The sequence below is a fragment of the Crotalus tigris genome, unplaced genomic scaffold (assembly GCF_016545835.1).
Source record: "Crotalus tigris isolate CLP2741 ecotype Arizona unplaced genomic scaffold, ASM1654583v1 scf7180000018068.1947079, whole genome shotgun sequence".
In the NCBI taxonomy this organism is placed as follows: Eukaryota; Metazoa; Chordata; class Lepidosauria; order Squamata; family Viperidae; genus Crotalus; species Crotalus tigris.
The window spans coordinates 675,968-703,295 of NW_024096805.1; the positions used below are offsets into that span (position 1 = coordinate 675,968).

The window sequence follows — 27,328 nt, forward strand, 5'->3', positions numbered from 1 at the left end:
TTCTAAGGAGTAAATTTAATGATAAACAAAAGAGAATGGAAGGAGATAGTGTATGTAATAGTTAAGAAATAGTTGTTGCTTTATATTGTTTAGAAAACTATAATAATAATGATTTGGTCCATTCAACTGAATGGGAAAGTGATATGCGCATTAAGAAATTAGGTCCTTCAAAAGACTTGCATAATATTGTTTAAGAACTATTATTAATGGAATAAAATGCAAAGACAAAAGTGGTTTTGTTTTTAATTTTTCATATGTTTTTATATTTTTCAGGTAAAGTTCGGAAATACCACATTTAAGACAGATGTCTATCCCAAATCTCTCAATCCTCAATGGAACTCAGAGTGGTTTAAATTTGAGGTAAATAGACAAGTACACACACAAACACACACACAAAGACACACACACACACACAAACATCCTAATAAATAGAATTTATTGATAGGCTCAAAGGCAGAATTATTATGAGGCTGGCACTCCATTTCTGGTGCTCCTTTCCTGGACCAAAAATGCAACATTGGGAAGAGAAGTGTTTGGGGAATGGGGGAAAATGAGAAGACGTGAGGGACATCTGTCAAAATGGCTAAGAAAAAATATGAAAAGAAAAGACTGGGAAGACGGAGCAGCTAGGCTGGTTGAATAATGTCCTTGACTTCCAAAAAGCCCTGTCCCCCACTCTCCTCCTATCTGCCTAGGCCAGGGGTAGGCAACCTTGGTTCCTTGATGACTCGTGGACTTCAACTCCCAGAATTCCTGAGCCAGCATGGCTCAGCATGGAAACCTCTCCCTTTCCCCTCAGCACGGCTGGCTCAGGAATTCTGGGAGTTGAAGTCCACGAGTCATCAAAGAGCCAAGGTTGCCTACCCATGGCCTAGGGCTTCTTAGTCCCTCTTATCCTGCACTTAAAGTCAAGTGAGGATGAGCATTTGACAGTGGCTATGTGTCTATGGTGATTCTCAGTCGTCCAGGTCATGGTTGTCCCAAAGGTGTTTTTTTCAAAAGGCAACTGGACTTTCTTAGATTTTCCTTGAAGACGTTTCGCTTCTCATCCAAGAAGCTGCTTCAGTTCTGACTGACAGTTAGTTCAATTTTGACAGTTCTGATAGTCAGAACTGAAGCAGCTTTTTGGATGAGAAATAAAACAACTTTTTTTTTTTTTTAAAAAAAAGCACTTTTGGGACAGGCTAAGGTAAAGTAGGGAAAGAAAGGCCCTGGGAAGACTGTGGGGAAAGGTCAGCTGCAAATCTGCCGCCTGTCAACGCTGTGACAGATTGAACTGAAGCCATTTTTTCATTTTGTCTTCATTGCCACATTTTAGTTTAGAGATTTTAGATGAAGGAGGGAGAGGGGGGATGTTAAGTTTCTCAGTTAGACATAACAATACTTCTGTGTGAGAATCAAGGTCAGTCCTGATTAAGAATTTTGGCGGCTGAAAAGCTGAGAGGAGAGCCCCTGTTTTGAGATAATTGGTGAATGTGATTTATGACAGCAATTTGGGGTGGGAATTGCAAACTTGTTACTTTGTAGCCTGGGGGGGGGGATTTTAGTCTTGGGTTCACCGTTGTATGTGCCAGATATCTTGTTTCCTAAATAAAATGTTCCTTAAGGAAGAAATCCTTGCCTTGAAGTTCTTTTAAATGGTTTCATTTATCGGAACCATGACGCTGCCTTTGATGTCATTGGCTTTCAGTCCTTCCCATTTCCTTTGGCTAGACCTTGCCTTTCCCTCTTTCCCACCTTCCTTCCTCTTCCTAATGGGAGGTAGAGAGAATGAAAAGCATTGAAAATTCAGAGGACAGGATACCACACAGAGATCATACAGAGACGGGGAGAGAGGAGTGAAGTGATGCCACCCTTGACCTACTCATCTTCTCCACAGGGCTCCTCCAGATGTTGTCTCTGCCAAAAACTGGAAGAACCAAATGTTCTGTGGTTTGGTTTTACCAGATTGCACTCTGCCTGGAACGATTGTGTTCGTTTGGGGTCAGAAACAAAACCACTTTCTCTTGCTCATGCATACCTCTGAATTTTTCATATTTTAATTTGCCTGCCGTGTTGGAAAATATCACAGGCTTTGGTTAAAAAAAAAACCTTGAGGAAATGTAAGGAAGGTTAAAGAAAAATACATTTGTGAAGGAAAAGAAACAGGATGTGGAGGGAATATAAACGAGAGGAAATTTGTGCTTATAAAACAGTGTTTCTCAACCTTGACAATTTTAAGGCATGTGGACTTCAACTCCCAGAATTCCACAGCTGGCTGTGGAATTCTGGGAGTTGAAGTCCACATGCCTTAAAATTGTCAAGGTTGAGAAACACTGTTATAAAAGGTTAACGTTTTATCTTTGAAAATCCTACCCAGATGCTTTTTGTAGAAATTGTTATCTGGAAGAAAAACAGGCATGAGATAAAGTAGTTTGCAGTGATTTGGTTCATGAGCGAGCTTGCCCGTTGGAGAGGACTAGTGTTGCTCCCATACCTCAGAGGAGCAAAAGATTGTGGGGGTATTAATTTAGAGCTTTGTGAAGAAACCTTGGGGTTAATCATATCCTTCCCCTAAACCTCCACATTTTCTGACATGATTGTAAGAAGCGACCGGATGCATTTACTTCTGTTTTCAGCTCACCAGTAGCTTTTAGAGCTTGGAACAACTTTCTTTAAAAGCTCCTGTTTTGTACTGCAGTTAGGCTGTGCAATTAATGTAGAATGAGTAGGAATTTCAAGAGTATTCCAGTTTTATATTTCAGTTGCTTCTAATAGAAGGATCCTGTTTGAACCGAACATCAACCCACCGTTCAAGCTCTGTGCTTAAGTCAAAGCTATGTCTTAAGTGCAAGAAAATAGTTTGCATTAGAATTTACGCATGACCTTGTGACGTAGCCCCATTCAAACGTAACTAATGACCAACAAGACTAATCACACTGTGGTTTCATGCATTTTATGAAGAAAGCAGAGCTGGATGTTACTTGTTTAGACCAGGGCTTTTCAACCTTTTCACCCATTGTACCATTTTTAGGATACGACAACATCCGAGTACCACCAGTCGCCTAGCAAGATGTCAAAATCTTGATGTCAAAAAAAAAAAAAAGGAAAAAAGTGATAAAGTACAGGTAGTCATCGACTTACAACAGTTTGCTTAGTGACTGTTCGAAATTACAGTGGCACTGAAAAAAAGTGTCCCCCAAGCCACAGCCGAGCAAGTCACCTGCCTGCCCACCCGGTGGCGCTCTTCCTCCTGTCCAAGGTTTCCATTGTTGTGAGCATTTCTGTTGAGGATTGGTAGTGGGGGTGGGGTGGGGGTGTGTGGTTTTTATTCCCCCCATCTGCTGGGTGGTTGCAGCAGGTTTTGGTCACTTCACATGACCCTGGGACACTGTGACTGTCATAAATATGAATCAGTTGCCAAGCATCTAAATGTAAATCACAAGACCCTGGAGATGCTGCAACATTCCAGCTGATTGGTGCTTCTTCTGGGCTCAGCAGAAGCACCAGGACCAGTGCTGCTTTCCAGCTGATTGGTGCTTCTTCAGGGCTCAACAGAAGCACCAGGATCAGTGCAGAGCTCCAGCAGGAGCCTGGCACTGGTCCTGGTGCTTCCACTGAGCCCTGACAGCCCGAAGCGCTGATCAGGTAGAAAGCGGCACTGATCCTGGTGCTTCCGCTGAGCCCTGACAGCCCTGCAGCTCCAGCCATCTCTCGCTCAGGCTTATGTGGTGCTGCTGTCACCGGTTCAGCTCATTCCCCTCCCCCACTACCACTTTTCTAGGATGGTCGTATACCACCTGCCAGGTGCCAATGTACCACAGGTGGTACCCGTACCACTGGTTGAAAAGCCCTGGTTTAGACAAATTATATATTGAACTCAGCACCATTTTTCTTCATAATGGAATGGCTCTGTTTGATAAAACGCTGAAGCCTCGTTATTCTGTTTTCTAGGTGGATGACGAAGATCTACAGGACGAACCTCTGCAGATAACTGTTCTTGATCATGACACTTACAGCGCTAATGACGCTATTGGAAAAGTTTACATTGATATCGATCCTCTTCTCTACAGCGAAGCAGCTACGGTTATTTCTGGCTGGTTTCCAATTTATGACACAATACACGGTGAGACTTTCAGTGGTTATAAAATACAAGTGGTCCTCCATTTACAACTGTAACGGAGTCTGCCCATTCAGGTCATAAGGCGGGAAGGTTGTAAAGTGGGCCGTCATGCAACCAACTTGATTTTATGACGTCTTTGCGGTGTTTATAAGTGAATCACCATGGTCGTTAAGCAGATCGGCAGTCATTAAGCAAATGCCACGGTCGTTAAGTGAAACGGTTGTTTACTATGATGCGTTTTTGCCAAAAAGGAGAAGTAAATGCTGGTTTTCTGCAAAAATGTGGTAAATTGTGGTCACATGACTGAGACACTGCAAACAGGCATCAGTTGCAATCCAGTTGCCAAGCACCCAAAATGTAATCACGTAATCATGGAGGGGACAGCAGTCTAAATTCAGTCCAGGATTGTAAATACCATTTGGGGGTCCATCATAGCTTCAAACAGTTGTTAAATGATTGATCATAAATCAAGAACTACCTGTATTTCTATCAGACAAAACCTGCATGAGCATTGTGGGCAAAATGAGAAATGGGAGTGGGGTTGGGAGAGAAATATTTGTATAGTTCTTTGTATAATAATTTTTATTTTACAGTCACAGACCAAAATGCAAGTGCAACAAAAGAAAACACAAGAAAAATACAATCACAAACAGTTAACACCAGAAGCCTTGGCTAAGAGGGAATTACAACGTTCTCCTCTAATAGTTACAGCTCTTAAAAGAAATTTAGAAAATATAGTTCTTTGTATACAAAAAGACTTTTTCTTTTAGTTCTTTTTTCTACCTGCTGCAGGAATTGTTCTTTTTAAATCTTGATCTTTTTAAAAAGATTTTATTTATAATTGTCCTGCCTGTTTCTTTTTGTAAAGACTTCAATAATTTTAGCAGGAGAAAAAAAATAAATCTGGTAGCGTGAATGAGAATTCAGGCCCAAAATTGACTTCTCTTCATTCTTGGATTCTTAAAGTGATCATTCAGACTATGTTCTTAAAAAGGCCTCTTTCTTTTTCCAAAGACTTGCTTCTAAAAATGTATTTATGGATGCATCGTGTGTCAGTTTCTCCGTGTAGTATCAGATCTATGTTACGGTATGAGCTCAAATGCTTTCCAGAATTTGCAGGACAGAACATAAGGTCATTAAAGATGTTGTCCCCCAGCCACCTTCCTGATGGATTTATTGACTCCTTCTAATGTTTCATGAGTCTGGAGTTCAAACACTAGTAAGCAAGCACAATAAAAGAAGAAGGTTTAAATGACATTAGGCTTACTGTTAGGTCACACGTTGGAGGGTTCTCCTGTAGCTATAATAAAATTCCTGCTGCACTCCCAGTTCTTCACTTAAGAGTGCCTTATATTTCTGGGATAATTTGTTTCCAACAAGCTTTAATGCACCAAATGTTCGGCGCTTGTTTGTCTGTTTATTAAATTTATAGGCCACTCATCTCACTATCAAGCACCTCTCGGCAGCTTATAATGTCATAAAATAACAGCATAAAACAATTAGAACATTGAAAACATGAAGCATTAAAAGTTAAAACAGTAAAATTAATAACAAACTGGAGAAAAAAGACCAAAAGGTAAACAGAGTGGAGGTGAGATCTTCTCCTAATCTACTCACCACCTTCAGAATGGGATGTCCCCATCGGTGTCACAAGCAAGTTTTCAGGTCTTTTTGGTAGGCCAAGAGGATGGGGAGGACCCCACCTCAAGGGACATGATGTTCCAGAGGGTGGGAGCCATGGTGGAACAGGCTCTTCTCCTGGACTCTGCCAGGCAAAATTCTTTGACGGTCCAGTTTTTGGCAAAAGTGCCCCATAGCAAACAATAGCACTAGGACTTAGACTTATATATCCTTCCATAGTGCTTTACAGCTCTCTCTAAGTGGTTTACTGAGTCAGCATATTGCCTCAAACAATCTGGGTCCTCATTTTACCGACCTCGGAAGGATGGAAGGCTGAGTCAACCTTGAGCCGGTCAGGATCGAACTCCAGGCTGTGGGCAGAGTTAGCCTGCAATACTGCGTTCTAACCACTGTGCCACCATGGCAATAGGTTTGCTTAATGACTGCCACATTCTCTTAACGACCAGCACAAAAAGGATTGTAAAAATCAGTTTAGTTACATAAGTGACCTGCTTTACCACTCTCGTAATGGTCACCCTCCGTTATGGTCATAAGCCGAGGACTACCTGTCTTATATTTTTAGAAGCTTTTTTTTTTTCTGTTTGAAATTGTATCTGAATTGTGTTAAGAGTTTAGAATGATAAGGCTTCAAAGAGGTAACTTGGATAGTCAATTATTTGTGTTCTGACTTAAATTCTCACCCTATTGCTTTTATTTTCACATCCAGGTATACGTGGGGAGATCAATGTGATGGTGAAGGTAGACCTTTTTAATGATTTAAACCGTTTTAGACAATCGTCATGTGGAGTAAAATTTTTCTGCAGTAAGTCGAAAAACACGTTTTTTTGTATATGAAAAATGAAAGAACCGGTGAACCAATTCAGACCATTTAAGATTAAGAGTTGTAAATGTTCCAACACTGGAAGTTTTTAAGAAGAGACTGGACAACCATTTGTCTGAAATGGTATAGGGTTTCCTGCCTGAGCAGGGGGTTGGACTAGAAGACCTCCAAGGTCCCTTCCAATATTACTACTACTGCTGCTGCTGTTATTATTATCATCATTATCATTATTTTTATCTTTTATTCATTAGACATGAACCTCAGTCAACTGAACATTCAAATTGGCTGGCGCTGATGGTTGACACAGGTTGCTACCAGCATCCTAGGTGTCAACCAGGTACCTCCTTAAAATATAAGATATTCCGAGTAGCGCAGTTTTTTGTAACATTGCTGGAGTTATTGCAGGAAGCTGCAGTTTCTTGATGTATTTTGCAAAGTTTTTGGACATAGTTCCCAGTGCCCCGATGACAACGGGTATCACTGTTACACGTTTCATCCATAATCGCGCAGTTTTGATGGCCAAGTTGCGATATTTTGTAATTTTTTCCAGTTCTTTTTCTTCCACTCTGGCATTTCCTGGTACAGCAATATTATTGTTATTGTTATTATTAAAGTTTTCTTTAGGTGTTCCTCTGTTGCAGCATCTAATGCAGTGGCTCTCAACCTTTCTAATGCCGTGACCCCATAATACAGTTCCCCATGTTGTGGTGACCCCCAAGTGGGTGTGGCCACCAATAAGAGGGAGTAGGACAGCTAGGGAAAAGGGAAAAAAATGGCGGACAGCATGGTTTGGTGACCCCCGTGAAATGGTCATTCGACCCTAAATGGGGTCCCGACCCACAGGTTGAGAACCACTGATCTAATGCATTCTTTGATAATTCTTATTAGTGCTCAATAATTTCTAGAATTGGTTAGTGCAGGGTTTCACAATCTTGGCAATTTTAAAATGTGTGGACTTCCAAGTTGCAGAATTCCCTAGCTGGCTTTAGGTTACTGGGTCCTCTCACTTGTTACACCTGTCTTTGTAGTGAGATTACTTTTTATTCAACTTTTGTTCTCTGAAATCATCTTCTGATACTCTGCCTCAACTGCCTTCTGTTCCAAACATCCTGTTTGGCAGAAGTACACAACTGTGCAACAATATAACAAAGTTTTCTGTTTAATATATTTATCTATCATTATTAATATATATTTATTGGGAATATGGGGCTCCCTTGAATCAAAATGACAGCATCTCTATAAATTATTTTCATTGATTAAATATAAGTCATACTATATCTTCAACAGCTACGTCTATTCCGAAGTGCTATAAAGCCGTAATTATTCATGGATTTGTAGAAGAACTTGTAGTTAATGAAGATCCAGAATATCAGTGGATAGACAGAATCCGTACACCAAGAGCATCAAATGAAGCCAGGCAAAGACTTATTTCATTAATGTCAGGTATTTATTTTTTTTAAAAAAAAATGGGCTGCAAGTAATAACCATGTTGCATTATTGTGCATTTTAATGATTTGTTTGTATTATTTAATTCATACCTTGTAAACTAATGTGGCAAGTTATAGCTACTATATCCTAAACAGAAAGAGATAATATTTTGTTTGCATAGTATATATTATAGTAGGTATAATGGATGTTGTAAAGGCAATGAAATTGCTTTTATATTTGTAGCTAAGAATCTACCCAAACAATAATTGGTACGCATTTTACCTGTTAACATATAACTTAATCCAACAATAATTTACAAACAGATGGTGGTGATGTTGAGTCTGATCTGAAACTATAGTTAAGGTTATAAAGCAGCCACGTAGTCTCTGGCATGTTGGAATTTCAAAGGTCCCTTTGTATTGTTGAACTATGTAAGTGTACATTTCAGGATGATAAATTTAGGCACTGAATGTGTGAACAACTGAGCTCAGCCATTAATTTTATGGATTCTTTTTCATCCAGTTGGAAACTTACCCAGCCCATCATTCTAAGATAGGAATCATTGAATTGATCTACTAGTTTGTTTATTTTAAAAATTTGTCCCAGAATTTTAGGTGGCTAACCATGAGCTCAAATTAGCAATTTTTTTTTAAATTATGAATCAAAAAAATGCATGTATCTGACCACCTAGAACTAGTGCACAAATAAAAATATATATATGAAAATACCACAAAGTAAATTACATTGAGTTAAAGCAGTGGATACAAAAGTGTTAGAAGTAAAGTCTTCATCCTGGTTCATCCAAGCCGGGAATAAATAAGCAAACATGGCGACTGCTTTGGGAAGAAGGTTACAGTTTATTGCAGAAAGATGGTTCTTCAGGAAAGAGCAGAGGAGAGAAGGGCTGAGCACATGGTGTTGTAGGTTTTTATATCCCCTCTAGCCTTTTGTCTGGAATAGTTTCCTGTTCCTGTGGCATGAACTTTGAGGCTATTTCCTGTGTCATGTATTCTGACCTGAGTTTAGGTGTGCCTCTATGGTATACTTGATGGTAATGGGTTAGTCCTATTATATCCCAGAAGTCATCTCCTGCTTCTCTGGGGCTGGGCTAATGACTCTTAAGAGTTTCTTTGTCTTGAGTTCCCTGGCTCCAACCTTCCTAATGGTCTTATATCTGCATTTCTATGAGGTTAGCTCTTGCTTGGGGCAAAGAAATTTGGGGCCAGGTTTGGTTTCTGCTTTTCAAAAAATCCTTTTGGTGAAAAATATATTTTCCTTTTTAATATTTCCTTCTGGGGGGGGCTAACTTCCCTCAAAAGCATATACATAAAGGGGGAAAAAAATAGTGTTTCCACAGAAAAGACCTGGGTGAACTTAAGATGACAAATAGGTACTTAAAAAAAATATGTAACAGTAGATGCTTCTGGAAAGTAGTGAGAACTTTCCTGAAAGTAGGTGCTTTCCGCTGGGAAAAACCCCTTGTGTGAGTATCCTGGAGGGGACCTGGTCAAGGCAAAGGGGGGGAAAATCACCAGTATTCGTAGCCTGAAGATACCTTGAACCATCTATGACAGGGGTCTTCAAACATGGCCCTTTTATGACTTGTGCACTTCAACGCCCAGAATTCCTCAGCCAGCCTCCATTTTGTTAGATTTAAGACAGGGGTCTTCAAACATGGCCCTTTTATGACTTGTGGACTTCAACTCCCAGAATTCCTCAGCCAGGCACGCTGATGGAAGAATTCTGGGAGTTGAAGTCCACAAGTCATAAAAGGACCAAGTTTGAAGACCCCTGATCTGTGACAAAAGTAGAAGCTTGAATCTGGCTTAATAATTACCAGCCATGCAGTGGCTTCATCACTGTAAAATATGTAAAATGGCTGCTGCCCCATTTTGCCGCTTGGCCACTGCATTCTGCAGCTGCTGCTGCTGCAGTTTCCAAACTAAAGGAACTTTTGACCTTTGGAAAACGGAAATGTAGCAAGCTGACAGGCTGAGTAATCCCTGTTTTTATAATTCGTTAGAAAAGTGTGAAGAAACTGTTTTTAATTTCCTAGAATCCTAGAGCTGGGAGAGTCCATACAGTAGAGTTAATCTAGACCAGTGTTTCCCAAACTTGACAATTTTAAGGCATGAGGACTTCAACTCCCAGAATTCCACAGCCAGCAACGCTGGCTGTGGAATTCTGGGAGTTGAAGTCCTCATGCCTTAAAATTGTCAAGTTTGGGAAACACTGATCTAGACCAATCTCCTGCTCAGTGCAGGATTTGTGAAGCATTTTGGCCTCCAGTGAATAGTAAACGTCACTTCACTGGTTGAGACTCCTTATCTTCAGGGAATGTTTTTTTTTTTTTGGTATCTTAATTTTTTTTTTATTTTACTAGGTTTTTATCCTGCCTTCATTACTTATAACTATCTCAAGGCATTGGACATACATAATACTCTTTTCTGCTCCTATTTTTCCCATAACAACCCTGTGAGATGGGTTGGACTGAGAGAAAAGAACTGGCCCAAAGTCACTCAGCCGGCTTTCGTGTCTAAGACGGGACTAGGACTCTCAGTCTCCTGGTGATTGTCCCAAAGTCATCCAGCCAGCTTTCGTGCCTAAGGCGGGACTAGAATTCCCAGTCTCCTGGTGATTGTCCCAAAGTCATCCAGCCAGCTTTTATGCCTAAGGTGGGACTAGAACTCCCAGTCTATTGGTGATTGGCCCTAAGTCATCCAGCCAGCTTTCGTGCCTAAGGCGGGACTAGAACTCCCAGTCTATTGGTGATTGGCCCAAAGTCACCCAGCCAGCTTTCGTGCCTAAGGCGGGACTAGAACTCCCAGTCTCTGGGCTTTAGGCTTTAACCACTACATTAAACTCGCCTAACTTCTAGTCTAGTACAATTTAGTACCATATTGGGAAAATTGAAGTTTGTTTTATCAGTGTTCAAAATTATTTTACATTAATTCTGCATTAAACGATGTGTATTTCTTTGACAGGGGAACTGCAAAGGAAGATCGGCCTGAAGGTACTTGAAATGAGAGGAAATGCAGTGGTTGGCTACTTGCAATGTTTTGATCTGGAGGGAGAATCTGGCCTAGTAGTGCGAGCCATTGGGACAGCCTGTACCTTGGACAAATTAAGTAACACACCTGTATTCTTACCTGCATGTAATTCCCCATCCAAGGACATAAAGGAGTAAGTATGAATTAAATGTTCCCTGGAAAGTTTCTTTTGTGTGTTTGTTTCGAACTCATTGCCTATTTTTGTTGGTCTGCTTTAATTGAATATACACATCCCTGTTTCCCTTTTATGTTGACAACCTGTTTTGTGTTGAGAAACCTGGGTAATTAAAGCAAACCCTTTGACCAGAAGTTGTAGGAATAGTGTGGTATATCAGATGCCTCAACTACACACAATTCCTGCAGTGTTGCACAGCATGATGGGGATGACATTAACCTGTTCTCCATTCCAGAGTGCTTTCTCTTCTTAATGAGCAATTGAAATTAAATTGCTTCAGGGGGATGTTTGCATTTTGCAATGTATTTTGCAAAATAAAATCCCACAGGACCTCTGTTTTGAGCTATTTTTATTCTGAATGCCATTGCTTTACGTGGACCTAAGAGGAAGAAGTCTTCAGTGTAATTCTAAGCCAGTATGTCATAACTGAGTGCTATCAGGTTTTTACAACTGTCTGCAATGCTTCCCTCTCTCTTATTTAGAACAAATTAAGTTTTGCTGCCCTTTCATTTAGTCAGTAGGCAATTGGCCAACTCTTGAGTTTTACAGAAGTTGATGGGGTTCAACTTTTAGAATGAGCCAGAGAAATAGAAATAGCAGTGTGCCAATCTGAAACTACTTTGTTTGGGAAAGCTAAGTGCCAGTGAGAATATATTACTTTATGTCTTGCAATTATATGGCCTTTATTATTGAAATCTAAACAGGAAATAATGGCTACAAAGCAAAGTGAGATTATCTCAGTCATGCTTACCGAAATGTTCAAATTATGTAATTTAACATATTGGCAGATGCCTCTCTTTAAGTTATTTTTTTTTTCTTTTGGTCCAAGTGGGCACCCAGATAAGTGTGAGACTTCTATTTTAAGTTTTATTTAAAGTATACCATGACCTTGTTGTTTTTTATAATAGCACTTTTCCCTTTGCATGCTTAAAATTAAGTTGGTCTAGTTCATTTCTTTGAATTCAGATTTCAAAAATTATTGGGGGCTTATTTTTTAGCTTTCCAGCTAAACATTTAGCAGAATTATAATTATATGTTAACCAAGTAATGTTTAGCTATTTTCTTTGTCTCAGTTCTTTAGAGCAGGGGTGTAAAACTCAAAATGAATCAACAAGGGCACTGCATTCCTCTGTGTAGATTCTGGAAAACTGTATATCTTCTATTTTAAAAAAAAAATCAATTAGGTTTCACTTTGTTAAATATCAATCTCCCCAATTCCTCTTCTTGATATAAAGCATTGAGGAGGAAGAGGAAGGTCATGTGTGATTATCTAATAATGTCTTTCTTCGTCTTCTCCATGTGATGATAATTAACTAATTGCACGCTTAAGTGTTAAGCCAGGGGTCTTTAAACTTGGCCCTTTTATGACTTGTGGACTTCAACTCCCAGAATTCCTCAGCCAGCGTGCCTGGCAGAGGAATTCTGGGAGTTGAAGTCCAGAAGTCATAAAAGGGCCAAGTTTGAAGATCTCTATGTTAAGCTAACTAAATTGGCAAGCTGGAGCCATTGCATCAGTGGATTGAATTTTTAGGAAGCTTCCCAATTTCCCATTCAGCCCCTGATTGAAATTGGTGGAACTTGGTTGAACCCTGGGGGCGCAGTAGTTACAAGGCAGTATTGCGGGCTAACTCTGCTCACAACCTGGAGTTCGATCTTGATGGGGCTCGAAGTTGACTCAGCCTTCCATCCTTCCGAGGTTGGTAAAATGAAGACCCAGATTGTTGAGGGGCGATAGGCTGACTCTGTAAACCGCTTAGAGAGGGCTGTAAAGCACTGTGAAGCGGTATATAAGTCTAAGCACTCTTGCTCTCGCTAGTAAATCTATGGGCCACATTGGGAATCCCCGCAGACCTTACGTGGGACACCCCTGCTTTAGAGTTTGCTCCTCACCCACAAGCAAACCGCAACTGCAACCTTCCAGTAACTAGAAGAGGGGTCCCCAACCTTGGCACCTTTAAGACCTGCGGACTTCAACTCCCAGAATTCCCCAGCCAGCATGGCTGGCTGAGGAATTCTGGGACTTGAAGCCCGCAGGTCTTAAAGTTGCCAAAGTTGGGGACCCCTAAACTAGAACACCCTAGAACAGTGTTTCTCAACCTTGACAATTTTAAGGCATGTGGACTTCAACTCCCAGAATTCCACAGCCAGCATTGCTGGCTGTGGAATTCTGGGAGTTGAAGTCCACATGCCCTTAAAATTGTCAAGGTTGAGAAACACTGCCCTAGAATATTTTTTTTTTTAAAAAAATGTAACTTTGCCATTTTTTTTTTTTTTTGTATGTATTTTTTTCCACCCCTTTCCTTCGATCTCGGCTGCAAATTCTCTCTCAGGTCTCTGCTGGCTCATCCTCCCAACCATGGATGTCGTTCGACTCACAACAGTCCAATTCACACTGCTACTGGCTCACGGCTTACTCAGAACTTCTCTGTGTCTGTTCCCACTCTCATCTACACTGGTACGCGGACTGCTCAGATTCAGAAGCTGGGGAGAGACAGGCAGGCAGGCACAACGACAGGCAGGCAGGCAGGCAATGTAGGCAGGTGTCTGCATCCCTCAGAGTTCTTCTCCTCCAGATAAGTCCTTTGTATTCACCTGCTAAGTCAGAGGAAACAGGAAACCTCAAGGATAATCTTCTGATCTCTCTTTTTTTGCTTTATTGTGCATACCTGTTTTCTTTTTTTTTCCTTTCCCCCATCCCACCCTTTCCAATAACGACGTTTGCATCTCAGGTGTGTCTCTCGTAGTAGGGGGAGAAATATACATTTTGATCGGGCTTCAGGCTTGATCACGATGTTCTCAAAAAAAGGTTTCTGTGCCTTAAACTGGACCGACAGGTAAGGCCTTGCTACAGGTAGCAGCGCTTGTGAGTACCAACGTCTGGGTACGATTCTCCTCTTTCCGCTTTGTTTTTAGCTGTGGCAACCTGCAAGTGCTAACGGATAAGGAAACATTTTTTTTTTAATTTCCTGGAAATATATATGCGTCTTTATATATATAAATATATAAAATATTTGTCTTGTGTGTACGTCGGGGCACAGATTATATAATCTGCAACATCGCTTTGTTTTCTTTTGTAACGATCCGGTTCAAAAAAAACATACCGTATTCTTGCAGCCATGGTTTTTGATGGGTTTTATGTTCTCGTTTACTTTCCCGCTTTTCAATGCTTTATGCTTTTAGCTGTGGTTTTTGTTTTGCTGGTCAATAATGCTCATTTGCCTCCAGGACGTTGCCCGGTGAACAACCTTGTCCGATGCCTGTGGGCATCGGTAATCCAGCTTCCCATCTGAAGTGAATCATTGGCCCTGTCCCCTCCCCCCTCCCTGTCCACATCCTGGTTTTGGGATCATCAGCCCGGTCCTTTGATGTAGGATCACTGAATCTGTTTCCACCTTCCTTCTGGCAGGATTCCTTTCAATGAAGATCCCAACCCCAATCCTCATTCATCAGGACCCTCCACCCCTCTGAAAAACCAAATCTATTCCTTTTCACCTTCCAAGTCCTACAGTCGACAGTCCTCCTCTTCTGACACCGATTTGAGTTTGACACCCAAAACGGGTAAGGTGCTTCCACCCACGTTATTTTAATTTGTTTGTGATTTGTTTTGCTGAATTTGTGTTGTTTCTATTTTAGCTTTTCACTCACGGCCTTTCTCTGTTTTGGGCATCTAGTAGCTATTTGCATAAATCTTTGAATTGTTTATCGAATGATGTGGCATCTGGATATCTTCTGCAAGCTGACATATAAGCCAATACACTTAAGATTATCCTAAGGAGTTGTCTTTTCATTTCCTCCACATCATATTGTAAATTATGGGGATTAAAAGTAACTCTGATACATTTGGGAGATAGTCTGGGAGTGTCTTTCTGAAAATGTGCAAATAGGTATAGCAGTGTAAAACTTTTCTTGTATCTGCACGTCTTTGCAATCCGCTGAATAAGGGCTGGTTGACTGTCTCTTGAGCAGCTTTGAAGATGACAATAAGATATCTTTCATGTTAGAACAATCTTCAGTTTTCTAAATCTTGATTTAGAAAATGAAATTCCACATTAACTTTTTACCATTGTCAAAACGTAACTTCAGATATGACAAACCCAGAGAGTCCTCAACATACGACCACAATTGAACCCCAAATTTCCATTGCTGGGCAAGATAGAGGTTTAGTGAGTTTTGCCCCATTTTACGACCTTTCTTGCCACGCTTGTTAAGTGAGGCACTGCAGTTGATAAGTGAGTAACACGGTTGTTAAGTGAATCTGAATTGCCCCATTGACTTCGCTTGTCAGAAGGTCACCTAAAGGAGATCACATGACCCCGGAACACTGCAGCCGTCATAAATGCGAGTTGCCAAGTGTCTGAATTTTGATCATGTGACCATGGGGAGGCTGCAACGGTTGTAAGTGTGAAAAACAAACATAAGGCACTTTTGCTGTTGAAACTTTGAACGGTCACCAAACGAACGGTTGTAAGTAGAGGATTACCTGTATATGTGGAGTGTATGCATATCATATCAGAAACAGAACGGAGCAGAAAAGCCTCTGTCTTTTCATGTGGCTGCTTCGCTCTGCCTACAAAACGCAGTGATTCTCAAGCTATTAGCCAGAATTCCCAGGAGTGGCACCGAAACTGAGACTTAATAAAAAGCCACAATAAACTATTGTTTCTCACTTCTAACGACAACTCTGAAATGAGAAACCAGTGGCTGTGAGAAGAGGCCAGATGAAATAGCAAGGTTTGTTTATAGTTCATCTTGTTAAGCTGGGATTTGGGTTCACTAAAAACGTGAACCTCCCATTCCCTGCGCGTATGTCTGTTCTCCAATCGAGAAGCATGGCAAGGAATTTTTAACAATATGGCTTCTCACATTTATAATGCTGAAACATAATGGCTTTAACAGAATATAAGTAAACCCGATTCATAATCTGCACATCCCTGGGTGGGCAAAAAAAACCCCTATGCTTTTGCTTTCTTAAGATTAGGAAGGATAATACAGTAGTTCTTGACTTACAGCCACAATTGGCATCAGAACACTGGCCAGTATGGTCTACTTCAGGTTTGTTGAATCCACAGCTCTGAAAATAATTCCATGAGCCCAAGACAACTTTAGGCAAGTGACACCCTCATATTGCACTGTTAAATTAAAAAGGAATTTGAAATTATCTCGAGTGCTATTTTGAAATACTTCCAAGGATCCCTGGAAGTAGATAGGAAATGCCAAAGCTCTGTAAATTATGTCTAGTATAGAACATAGACTAATAGGGTTGGAAAGGACCTTGGAGATCTTCTAGTCCAACCCCCTACTCAAGCAGGAGACCCTATACCATTCCGGATAAATGGCTGTCCAGTTCATTTTTGAAAGCCTCCAGTGATGGAGCACCCACAACATCTGGAGGCAAGTTGTTCCACTGATTAATTGTTCTAACTGTCAGGAATTTTCTCCTTAGTTTTAGGTTGGTTCTCTCTTTAATTATCTTCCACCCATTACTACTTGTTCTGCCCTCAGGAGCTTTAAAATAAGTCAGATTCACTGCTTGTAATAATGCATATAATAGATGGGAAATTTAGCTTTAGAGTGTTATGTTAAGTTTTTCAGTTATGGAAGCTCGGAGTCTGAAAAACGAGACTTGTACTTTATTTACTAAATCAACAATCTAATACAGAGATTGACTATTTTCTGAATGAAGATTTTGGTGCTTACCCAAAGTATATATACATATATGTGTGGAGGAAAGTGAAAAGAAGGGAACAAGGTGATTTTATCTCTTTTATTTTCAAATAAAAAGTAAAATGCAACGTATCTTTTAAAACTGAAGGCTTTCAAAGCGAGCTGCTCCCATTTCCATCAGAAAAAGTGCAAAATCGTTCTGAAAAGGGGAAATTTGTTTATTTATTTGTTGTTTATCAAATTTCCGCACCATTCATCTCCCCTCTGTAACGTATGGGTATTCCTCTCCTGTAAAACCCATTCGGTGGGGTTTTTACAAGCTTTTAAAAAAAATAAAAAATAAAAAAAAATTAAAGCACACTTTCACGACTTTAAAAATGGAGAAACAATAGATGAAGTTGTCTTGTTGAATGTGCCCCTTCATTGTGCTGCATTTCGTCATCCTGTGAATTGTAAATCTGTAACGGTTCATAATGCTGCTCGTTGTTTGTTCTCTCTCTCTCTCTCTTTCTCTCTCTTTTTTTTTTTTTTACAAACCTGGTTTTGCTTGAGTCATTTTGCTCTTTCTTTTCTGCTTGATTTCTTTTTCTTTTCTTTCTTTTTTGTCATTTTCTGAAATCTACCATCTCTTTACTGCTTTTCTCCGCAGCACTTCCCCTGTGGGGACCCAAGATTTGCCTGCTTCCCAGTTCCCCAACCTTATCTTGTCGTTCCCCACCACTTACAAAGCCCCGTCTTCTCTGCTCCGAATCTAGCTCTAACCCTCTTCACCCTAGCCCAGTTCTCAGGAAAAGTATTTCTTTCACTGAAGAGCTACTTCTGGCTGCTTCCGGTAGGATTACTCATCAATCGCCTTGATGGTTTGGGTCGTGGCACCAAGCACAGTCTGAAAGCTTCTTATGATTTCTTTTCTTTTCTTTTTTTTTTCCTCCCTAGCCCAGGGGTAGGCCACCTTGGCTCTTTTATGACTCGTGGACTTCAACTCCCAGAATTCCTGAGCCAGCATGGCTAAGCACGGAAACCTCTCCCTTTCCCCTCAGCACGGCTGGCTCAGGAATTCTGGGAGTTGAAGTCCACCAGTCATAAAAGAGCCAAGGTGGCCTACCCCTGGCCTAGGCCCGTTTTAAAATCCCAAAACTGCTGGCTACATGACGTTGATGTAATTACTCTGCCAGGATTGGTTTTCCCATTCCCTTTCCCCTGCCCCCCCCCAAACTTTATCACTATTGGATTTTTTTAAAATCATTTTTATCATGCCTTTTTAAACATTCTTTTCCCCTCCCAAAACTTTATGAGATAGATAATTGGTCTTTATTCCTTAAAAAAAAAAAAAGAATTGTGGTACAGGCAGTCCTCACCTTACGAGCACAGTGGAGACCAAAATTTCCGTGGCTAAGCAAGACGGTTTTTAAGTGAATTTTTTCCCCTATTGCACAATCTTTCTCGGCACCGTTGCTAAGGGAATCGCTGCAATTGTTAAGTTAGGCCAGGGGTAGGCAACCTCGGCTCTTTTATGACTCGTGGACTTCAACTCCCAGAATTCCTGAGCCAGCATGGCTCAGCTTGGAAACCTCTTCATTTCTCCTCAGCATGGCTGGCTCAGGAATTCTGGAAGTTGAAGTCCACGAGTCATAAAAGAGCCAAGGTTGCCTAACCCTAGCCTAAGTCCTCCTGTTCTAAGCGGTGAGCCTCCTAGCCTGGGGGTAGGCAACCTCGGCTCTTTTATGACTCGTGGACTTCAACTCCCAGAATTCCTGAGCCAGCATGGCTCAGCTTGGAAACCTCTTCATTTCTCCTCAGCATGGCTGGCTCAGGAATTCTGGGAGTTGAAGTCCACGAGTCATAAAAGAGCCAAGGCTGCCTACCCCTGAGTTAGAAACATAATTGTTAAGTGAATCTGGCTTCCCCATTGGCTTTGTTCGTGAGAAGGTCACAAATGGTGATCACATGTGACATACATGTCCAGGATAAATGAAGTCAATGTAAATACGAACCGGTTGCCAAGCATCAACATTTTGATCACCTGACCATAGGGGTGCTGCTCCACCGGTTTTAAGTTGCAAAATGGCCAGAAGTCCCTTTTTTCCCAGTGCTGCGGTAACTTCGAACAGTCACTAAACGAATGCTTGTAAGCCGAGGACTACCTGTGTAACCGTCCCATTTTTGGCCATGTTTCAATGCTCCTCTGTTTCGAATGGGAGGAACATTCTTCTTTTTCTCCTTCGTCTTCTTCAAGTCATTCATATTACTCTGTGGACCATCATGTGGCCATCAGTCTTGCTTTTTTTTTTTTTTTTTTGTATCTGCAATTTAAATGCCCTTCTAAATGTTCACGGTATAAATGTCAGTTTTGCCTGTCCTTTCACAAGGCTGTTTCAGCGAATGTGAACTTGGTTGATGCTGTGGGGCAACAGAGTTTGGGTTGTTCTCTTCCTGCCCATGAAGTACGTTTCATTTCTACAACAGCCTTCATTCCATTTCTGTCTCTGCTCTTAGTATCGTATAGTCCCCTTGTCAGGCAGATTTGACTGCGGAAAGAAAAAGAAAGGACAATGTGATTGCCTGCACCATGCAGAATGGGACTATATGGATGCTAATATTTGTTTCCTTATCCAAAAACAGCTAAAAATGGAGGTTTTAATAGGACAGGCGTGACCAGGGATCTGTAAACATAAATTTAATCGTGCAATCGAGCAGATTTGTTTAAGAGCCTATCTATCAAGCAATCTTAGATGGTGTAAATTAGTATCCATTTACGTTCTTACTGTGTTTGTCCATATTTTTCCTTTTTTCACACAAGCTGCAGGATGAATAGTTTTAACAGAATGTCCAATCCTGGAGTTTTGTTGTTTTTATCCAGAGAAATGAGAATTTTTAAGCCACCTCTCCCCCCCCCCCCAGTTTAAAATTAGCTTTCATTCTGGTTCATGTAAGCATATAAAATTGTGCCCCTGGACTTAACCAACATACTAAGGTATCTCCCTATTAATTAGTTTGCTGATGGTTTGTTAAGAGAAATTAGAATTCTCTCCTTATTAGTTGTAATTGTAGACATTGAGTCTGATCAGGAATCCATTTAGCTCAGTATTATCAAGGCTGATTATCACTGGGTGTTTGGTGTTTATGGCAATTGGAGATACCAAAGACTAATACTTGGAACTTTGAATTTAAATTATATCTTTATGACTTAGATACAACCTTTTCTAAATAAATTTAATGGAATTACTCTCTAAACACTGATGTGAAATGCTCATCATTTTGGCCTTGAAAATACATTATTTTCCTTTATATGATTACACTTTTTTTCTAATAGCTGTGTGGGCTCCTTAAATTATCATAGAGTACCAAGTTTTAGTCCCTTGCTATGTCAAAATGTTGCTAGAAGTCAAAAAAGACTTGATGGCATATAATCATGTGAAAACCTATATATCTCAGACTGCAGTCTAGTAATGCCATCTTTAAATGCTCTGAAATATTTAACTTCTGAATTCTGTTTGGGTTTTTTAAAAGTTCAAATAGTGCTGAGGGGCATAATCTTTAGCCAATGGCTTACTAAAGTTTACATCTAGCATGATCATGATTAATAGCTTTTGCACATAAATCATAGGCTATGTGCACACTAATTACAGTTAAAAATTATAGCCTGTTAAATGAGGCTTATCTTTTTCCTACTACATATATCTTTTCATAAATTAATTGATACACAAATTTGACTTTTTGACCATCTCAGGTTAGACTTTCACAGGGTTGTCTACATTTGCTAGTCATCAAACATGTGCCATATTTTTAATATGACTTTGATGTAATGTCTGTTAATTGTTTGATTTCACTTTGACTTACGTGCTAATGTTCTTTAGGAATGGGAAGTGGTAGTGCTGGAAAAGAAGGGGGGCCTTTAAAAGCTCTGTTAAGACAACAAACTCAGTCAGCTCTGGAGCAAAGGGTAAGAAATTCATTAAATCCTGTTATATATTTGATGTATGCCAGCATAGTTCATGTCCAACAATGGGATTAACTTCTCAGAAAATCTGTGTAGGATTTCAGCCTAGAGTTATCACCTTAGAAACATTCCTGTATTTTCCTACTGCTGTATAGGAAAACAGCATACTGTTTCCTTTGTTATTAAATGATTATCTTTCTGCTGCAATTGTGAATTATATAGGCTGCCATCTTTATTTGGACAGAGGAATTAAATGCATATGCCTATAAAGAAGAGATTTACATCGTGAAGATTTTCACGAAGGTCATAAGGTTTTAATTGGTCTTTTTGTGGATGACATAAAGGTGTGTAATCAAGCTGACCCTCCTGGGGCTATTCGTAACATGGAAAACGATTTGGCTTCGTTGGAAAATTGGTAAAAAAAATATATATATGGTAACAGCCGTTCAATGTTTCTAAATGTAAAATTGTGCACTTAGAAAAAAGGAATCTTCTGGCAGGAGACAATACTGGAAGTTCAGCATTAGACAAAACAGCAGAAGAAAAGGATTTATAGTAGATGATTGCAAAATGAGTAAATGGTGTGGCCAGGCAGCTGCAGAGGCAAACAAAATTCTGGGATGCATCACTAGAGGGATCACCAGCAAGAAAAAGGAGGTCTTAATCCCACTATATAGGGCAGTGGTGGCGAACTATGGCACGGGTGCCAGAGGCGGCACTCAGAGCCCTCTCTGTGGCCACGCACGCCATCACCACAGCCCCACCACCCCCCATGCCCCCCTCACCAGCAGCCCCCTTGGAGGAGAATGGCCCCGGGTGCAGCCTGCGCAGAGCAGGGTAGCCAAGGACATGGCAGCCGGGTAGTAGGGACAAGACTCCACCCTCGCGCCTCATCGCTTACAGATGATGCTGTGGGGTGTGGAAAGAAGGCGTGGCTGCCATGATGTTGCTGGGCCACTTGGGTGATCTGCTGTGGTGGGCCGTGGAGGTGGTGGGTGGCCCTGCGGGCAGGAGAGGCAGGGGCGAGACGGTTTTTGGGCACTCGATCTCTAAAAAGTTTGCCGTCACTGATATAGGGCTTTAGTCAGACCCTATATAGAGTGTGATGGCTCAAATGGTTAGGACTGGGTTGGAGGTTAGCAAGCCCACGTTTGAGACCTGAGTGCTACTGCGGGGCAGGGTGAGCTCCCATCACTCGCTCCAGCTCCTTGACGGAGTCATGAAAGGAGCCCCCACGGGTGTAACCCAGGCAACAGTGATATCCTTTCAACCGGGAAGCACCTTAAATGGTTCCTCCGACATGAACGGGATGAGGTCAGACCCCATTTGGAATACTGTGTCCAGTTCTCACTTAAAAAAAGATATTGATAAGACTCAGCGAGTCCAGAGACGGCCAATAAGAGTGGTGGAAGGGTTAGGGTTAGGGTCTGATGGACAGAACATATCAGGAGAGATTGGATGCACTGAATATGCACAGCCTGGAGGACAGAAGGGAAAGGAGGGACATGATTGAAACCTTTCAATATATTAAGGGTATGAATAAGTATTTTCAATATTAAGCAAAAATCAAGGATCCAGGGGCATAGCCTGAAACTGACAGAGGGAAGTTCAAATGTAATGTTGGAAAGTATTATTTTACAGAAAGAGTAGTAGATGCTAGGAACCAGCTTCCTGTGGAAATAGTGGGTCAATCATCAGTTTAAACTGAGTTTAAACATGCTTAGGATAAACCAGGGGTAGGCAACCTCGGCTCTTTTATGACTCATGGACTTCAACTCCCAGAATTCCTGAGTCAGCATAGCTGACTCAGCATAGCTGACTCAGGAATTCTGGGAGTTGAAGTCCATGAGTCATAAAAGAGCCGAGGTTGCCTACCCCTGGGATAAACCAATATCTATCATCTAACCAAAATTAAAAAATAAAAATAAAAAACCCCTCAAAAGGCAGACTAGATGGACCACTAGGTCGTTTTCTGCCATCTGCTTCCATGTTTCTATAAACTTGAAAGTATAAATATATGCATTTTTTTTCTCATCAGCCTATCTTTCTCATAATTCCTATTTTAGTCAACTTTGAGCTGAAGCAAAAATAATAATTCTCCTTTACGTGAGGAATAGTAATCTAAACACACAAGCTACCTTCCTCGTATCCTACATGCACACTTTAATTTTATATCTTTAAATGTTTAATTCTGATGATTAGAGCTGAAAACCACATTGTGAATAAGGACCTCACTTTCACTGGGTGAATTTCAAGTCACTTGTAGCAGTGAAATTTTACTTGAGTGAAGAGGGTTCTGCCGAACATGTTTTTATGTCATGTCCCATTAAAATGTGGATTAATTCGAAATGAATAGCAGTAGCATTATATCAGTGGATAATTTTCTCCCCGTTTTTGTGTTACCTATTGCTAAGGGAGGATCGCCTCATAAATTCTGTAGAAGGCGGGTATGTTCCAATTGTTGTGTGACACTTCACCTCTTTCTCTTTGTGTTCATATTTATTTTGAGACGCGTTTTTCTACCTCAGAGCTTTTATTTGAGGAATTTGGAGCCAATTATTATTTTCTCCACATTCCTTTTGGAATTGTTCCTAGGCAGAAAAATGAGAAAGCTGTCCGGAACTTTTAAATAGTCCAGTTGCTCCTTTGAGTTCGGCATGACTGTACATTTCATGTAACATATCATTTTTTATTGATTTGATTTTGTAATATTTAATTTGAATGCTAACAACGGAAAAAATGTGTTGACTTCGTTGACTTAGCTGCTTATCCTAACTATTTATATATTTTGTGGATAATGGGTTTAGTCTTTTAGTTGATATGCAGTAAATGTTTTCATTCTTTACAAATGTTGACTTTGCAGTCGCAGTAGTTAAATGTACATTTTTTTTGTAAGTCACAGTCATACAATTTTATAAGATCTTTAAACGATTTTGCCTTGAACATGATGTATTAAAAGCTTCTTCACAAATGACATGCATAGAGAATATGCATGATGCATGTTCAGATTAGCTTCATATTGGAAATATGATTTTTTATTTGCTTCTGCTTTCCCCCCTATCAAATCAAGTCCTTTTTGGCATTTATAGTGCAACATGTCCAATAGTGACTAAATGGTCCTCCACGGGAAATACTAATAGTATAATAGCTATCCGGAAATATAACATTATTTAACCATTGTATCCTAAAGAAACTCCACAGGTGCTACTAGGTATTTGTAAACTTTACTACTGCTTATGTGCATATTTTGTACACTACGATAGAGTTTCACAAAAATTGGACGAGAATATCTTGAATTAAGATATTAAAGCAGAGAAATAATTCATTTGATGCTTTTCATTAGGTACGTTCTTCACATAAAAATATTTTTAATCTTCTTGGTCTAATACAGTGTTTCCCAAACTTGACAATTTTAAGGCATGTGGACTTCAACTCCCAGAATTCCACAGCCAGCATTGCTGGCTGTGGAATTCTGGGAGTTGAAGTCCTCATGCCTTAAAATTGTCAAGTTTGGGAAACACTGGTCTAATACAGTGTTTCTCAACCTTGATGGAATTCCATCTTTTCCCCGTGAATATTCTATATATTTCCGATTCACTAGCTAGCTAAATAGTCTATGCCAGACAGACAGACTATACCCTGTTTAAAGTTCTCTTCCACAAGAACCACGTAGGCACGCATATCAGTTATAGTAATAGTAATAGTAATAATAGTAAAGTTGGAAGGGACCTTGGAGGTCATCTAGTCCAACCCCCTGCTCAGGCAGGAAACCCTACACCATTTCGGACAAATGGCTGTCCAGTCTCTGCTTAAAAACTTCCAGTGTTGGAGCATTCACCGCTTCTGGAGGCAGGTTGTTCCACTGATTAATTGTTCTCACTGTCAGGAAGTTTCTCCGTAGTTCTAGGTTGCTTCTCTCCTTGATCAGTTTCCACCCATTATGGTGAAATTCCTTTTATCTGAATTGCATATTTTTTTTAAAAAAAAAATACAGAATCCTTATCTATGAGCAAATTAGATTAGTGCCAATAAAAGAGAAATTATTACATTATCGATTTAGTGCTTTAAAGCAGCAGTTTTTCTAATGCTACTCCTTTTTTTAATGATCCTGTAATCCCTTAATTTGGAGTAGAGTTGGGGTGACTGGATGGAGTTGGGCATTTACTGGCCGGATCCTTCCCGACACCATGCCGAATTCTCAGCAGATATTTTTATGTTGCGCCCTAGGATTGAACTCTCAACCTTCCGAGTGGGAGGCGAGCGTGTTTATCACTAGGCCACCATGCCACTCGCAGTTTTCCTAATACCATCAGAGATTTTTCATTAATCCAGTAATAGCCATTGCCAGAATCAGATGCTTATTCCTCTGCTTCCAAACGTTACCCAGTGGATTCTAAAATAATGCTGAAGTTCCTCTAGCTGTGTTTCATATTAAAACTTACATCCAAATATATATTTCCAGTTGTTATATAGGTTCCTTTTATACTGTCTCTAGGAAGCAAGTGTTTCTAAATCAAGGTTAAGTTGCTGTTAGTTTTGAATTTGGGTGAGGTCACTCAATTTCACAGCATCCATGTCCAGCTTACAATTAATTTTTTTTCAAAATGTAAAAGATAACAGAAATATCAAAATGAAAGTATGCAGGTTACTGGAAGTCAAGACCAAAAGACACCATAGGGCCGTGGTGGCGAGAACCTATGGCACATGTGCCACAGGTGGCACGCAGAGCCCTCTCTGTGGGCACGCGCGCTGTCGCCCCAGTCCTAGGCCTTCAGCTGGGTTTTATAAAACTATTTCGCTTTAGGCCTCTGCCGCTGTGTGCAAAAAAAAAAGGTTCAATCAATCAATTTCAACTTCCCGTGGGAAAAAAATCTCGCAAAGTTGGAATTGATTGATTGAACTTTTTAGTCCCACGCAGTCTGCCGTTACCACCACAGCCATGCCCACCCAATTGGCCACACCCGCCCAATGGGCCACACCCACCTAAAGGGCCATGCCCGCCCGGCATCCGACACATAAGTGGGTTTTGGGTTGCAGTTTGGGCACTCGGTCTCTAAAAGGTTCACCATCACTACCATAGGGACTCAACTGCCATGTACGCCCAAGGCCTGGGAGAACAATCACGTCTTTTATTATTTGTAGAAAGTCAATAGGGCAGGAACCATAAAGATCACTGCAAAGGTATCATTCCACAGAGCAGGAGTGATCTCCCAAGAAGTTGCGCTTTCTGGATCCCGTGAGAGGCACTACAACAGAGGTCCCCAACCTTTTGAGCACCAGGGACCAGTTCCGTGGAGAAAGGTTTTTCTATGGACCGGAGAATGTGTGGTTTTGTGTACTGCCTGAATCCCACGGATGGGATTTTGCTTGTTTGTGCGGCCCTGTTGCTGGTGTGCCGCGGCCCAGTACCAGTCCATGGACCAGGGGTTCGGAACCCCTGCACTACAAGATCTGTGCCTGCACTGAATGGACAGAAGCAGTCCCTCTAATAGCCAGGCCTATGCCATGAAGAGCTTTATGGGTGATAAGAATTGCATCCAGGAGTCAACTGGCAGTCAGTGCAGCTCACAAAGCAGAGGGGGACATATATATGTTCCACAACATAGCCATCACTGCCTATGCAGCTGTGGACCAGTTGTATTTTCTGAGTGGTGTTCCAGAACAGCTCCAAGTAGCATGCATTATAATAGTCCAATCGAGAGGTGACCAAAGCATGTGTGACTATTCAAAGGACCTCCTAATCCAGGAACAGGCACCATTGCCACACCTTGATGTACCTGTACAAAGGCTTCAAGCAGGAGCTGTGTGTTCAGAAAGACCCTCACGTCAACGTGCACCCCATTAAAGAATAAAGATGGAGTATCACAGAAAAGGGGGAGGTGAGGTCAAACATGGTTCTGACAGAGCAAACCGTTGAAAAGAACTTCAAGCCAAGGATTTCTTCCTTAAAGAACATTTTATTTTAGGAAATAAGATATCGGCAAGTACAAAGGTGAACCCAAGACTAAAATCCCCTCTCTCTGGTTACAAAGTTGCAAGTTGCAATTCCCACCTCAATTAGCTGTCATCAATCACATTCACCAATTGTTACAAAATGGGGCTCTCCTCCTAGCTCTCCAACCCGCCAAAATGTTATCAGCAATGACCTTGGTTCTCACACACATGAATTGTTTTGGCTAACTGAAAACTACAACTTTCCCCCCTCCCTCCTCTTTCAGCTAAAGCCTCTAAACTAATATGTGGCAATGAGACAAAATGAAAATGGCTTCAGTTTGGTTTGTCACAGCGTTGACAGATTGAGCTAGACCTGCAAATTGGATCTGATCTTCAACAGCATCTCTTAATCAGCCCAGAGCCAAGAGATATAACTGGGGATCATTAGCATATTGATGATATTTGACTCCAAAGTGATGGATGGTCTCACCTAGTGGATTCATGTGAATGTGAAAAAGGGAAAGAGAGTTGAATCCTGGGACACTCCACAAGTAACAGATTATAAGTGTGATGT

General features: G+C 40.8%; 1 protein-coding gene across 19 annotated transcripts in view; it reads left to right on the forward strand.

Moving 5' to 3' along the window:
- The window catches only part of C2CD5 (C2 calcium dependent domain containing 5), a 97,570-nt gene that overhangs the window by 8,889 nt on the left and 61,353 nt on the right, over positions 1 to 27,328 (forward strand). For 7 of the 19 annotated variants that reach the window (XM_039347347.1, XM_039347353.1, XM_039347348.1 and 4 more), the window contains exons 2-9: positions 274 to 360; positions 3,934 to 4,105; positions 6,450 to 6,545; positions 7,851 to 8,006; positions 10,976 to 11,174; positions 14,623 to 14,774; positions 17,530 to 17,712; positions 20,738 to 20,823. In XM_039347347.1, the coding sequence (XP_039203281.1) occupies positions 274 to 360; positions 3,934 to 4,105; positions 6,450 to 6,545; positions 7,851 to 8,006; positions 10,976 to 11,174; positions 14,623 to 14,774; positions 17,530 to 17,712; positions 20,738 to 20,823 (1,131 nt within the window). Of the gene's footprint in view, positions 1 to 273; positions 361 to 3,933; positions 4,106 to 6,449; positions 6,546 to 7,850; positions 8,007 to 10,975; positions 11,175 to 13,546; positions 13,672 to 14,622; positions 14,775 to 17,529; positions 17,713 to 20,737; positions 20,824 to 23,234; positions 23,268 to 27,328 lie in introns of those variants that run through there. The other 12 variants (XM_039347356.1, XM_039347358.1, XM_039347363.1 and 9 more) reach the window with 4 other exon arrangements.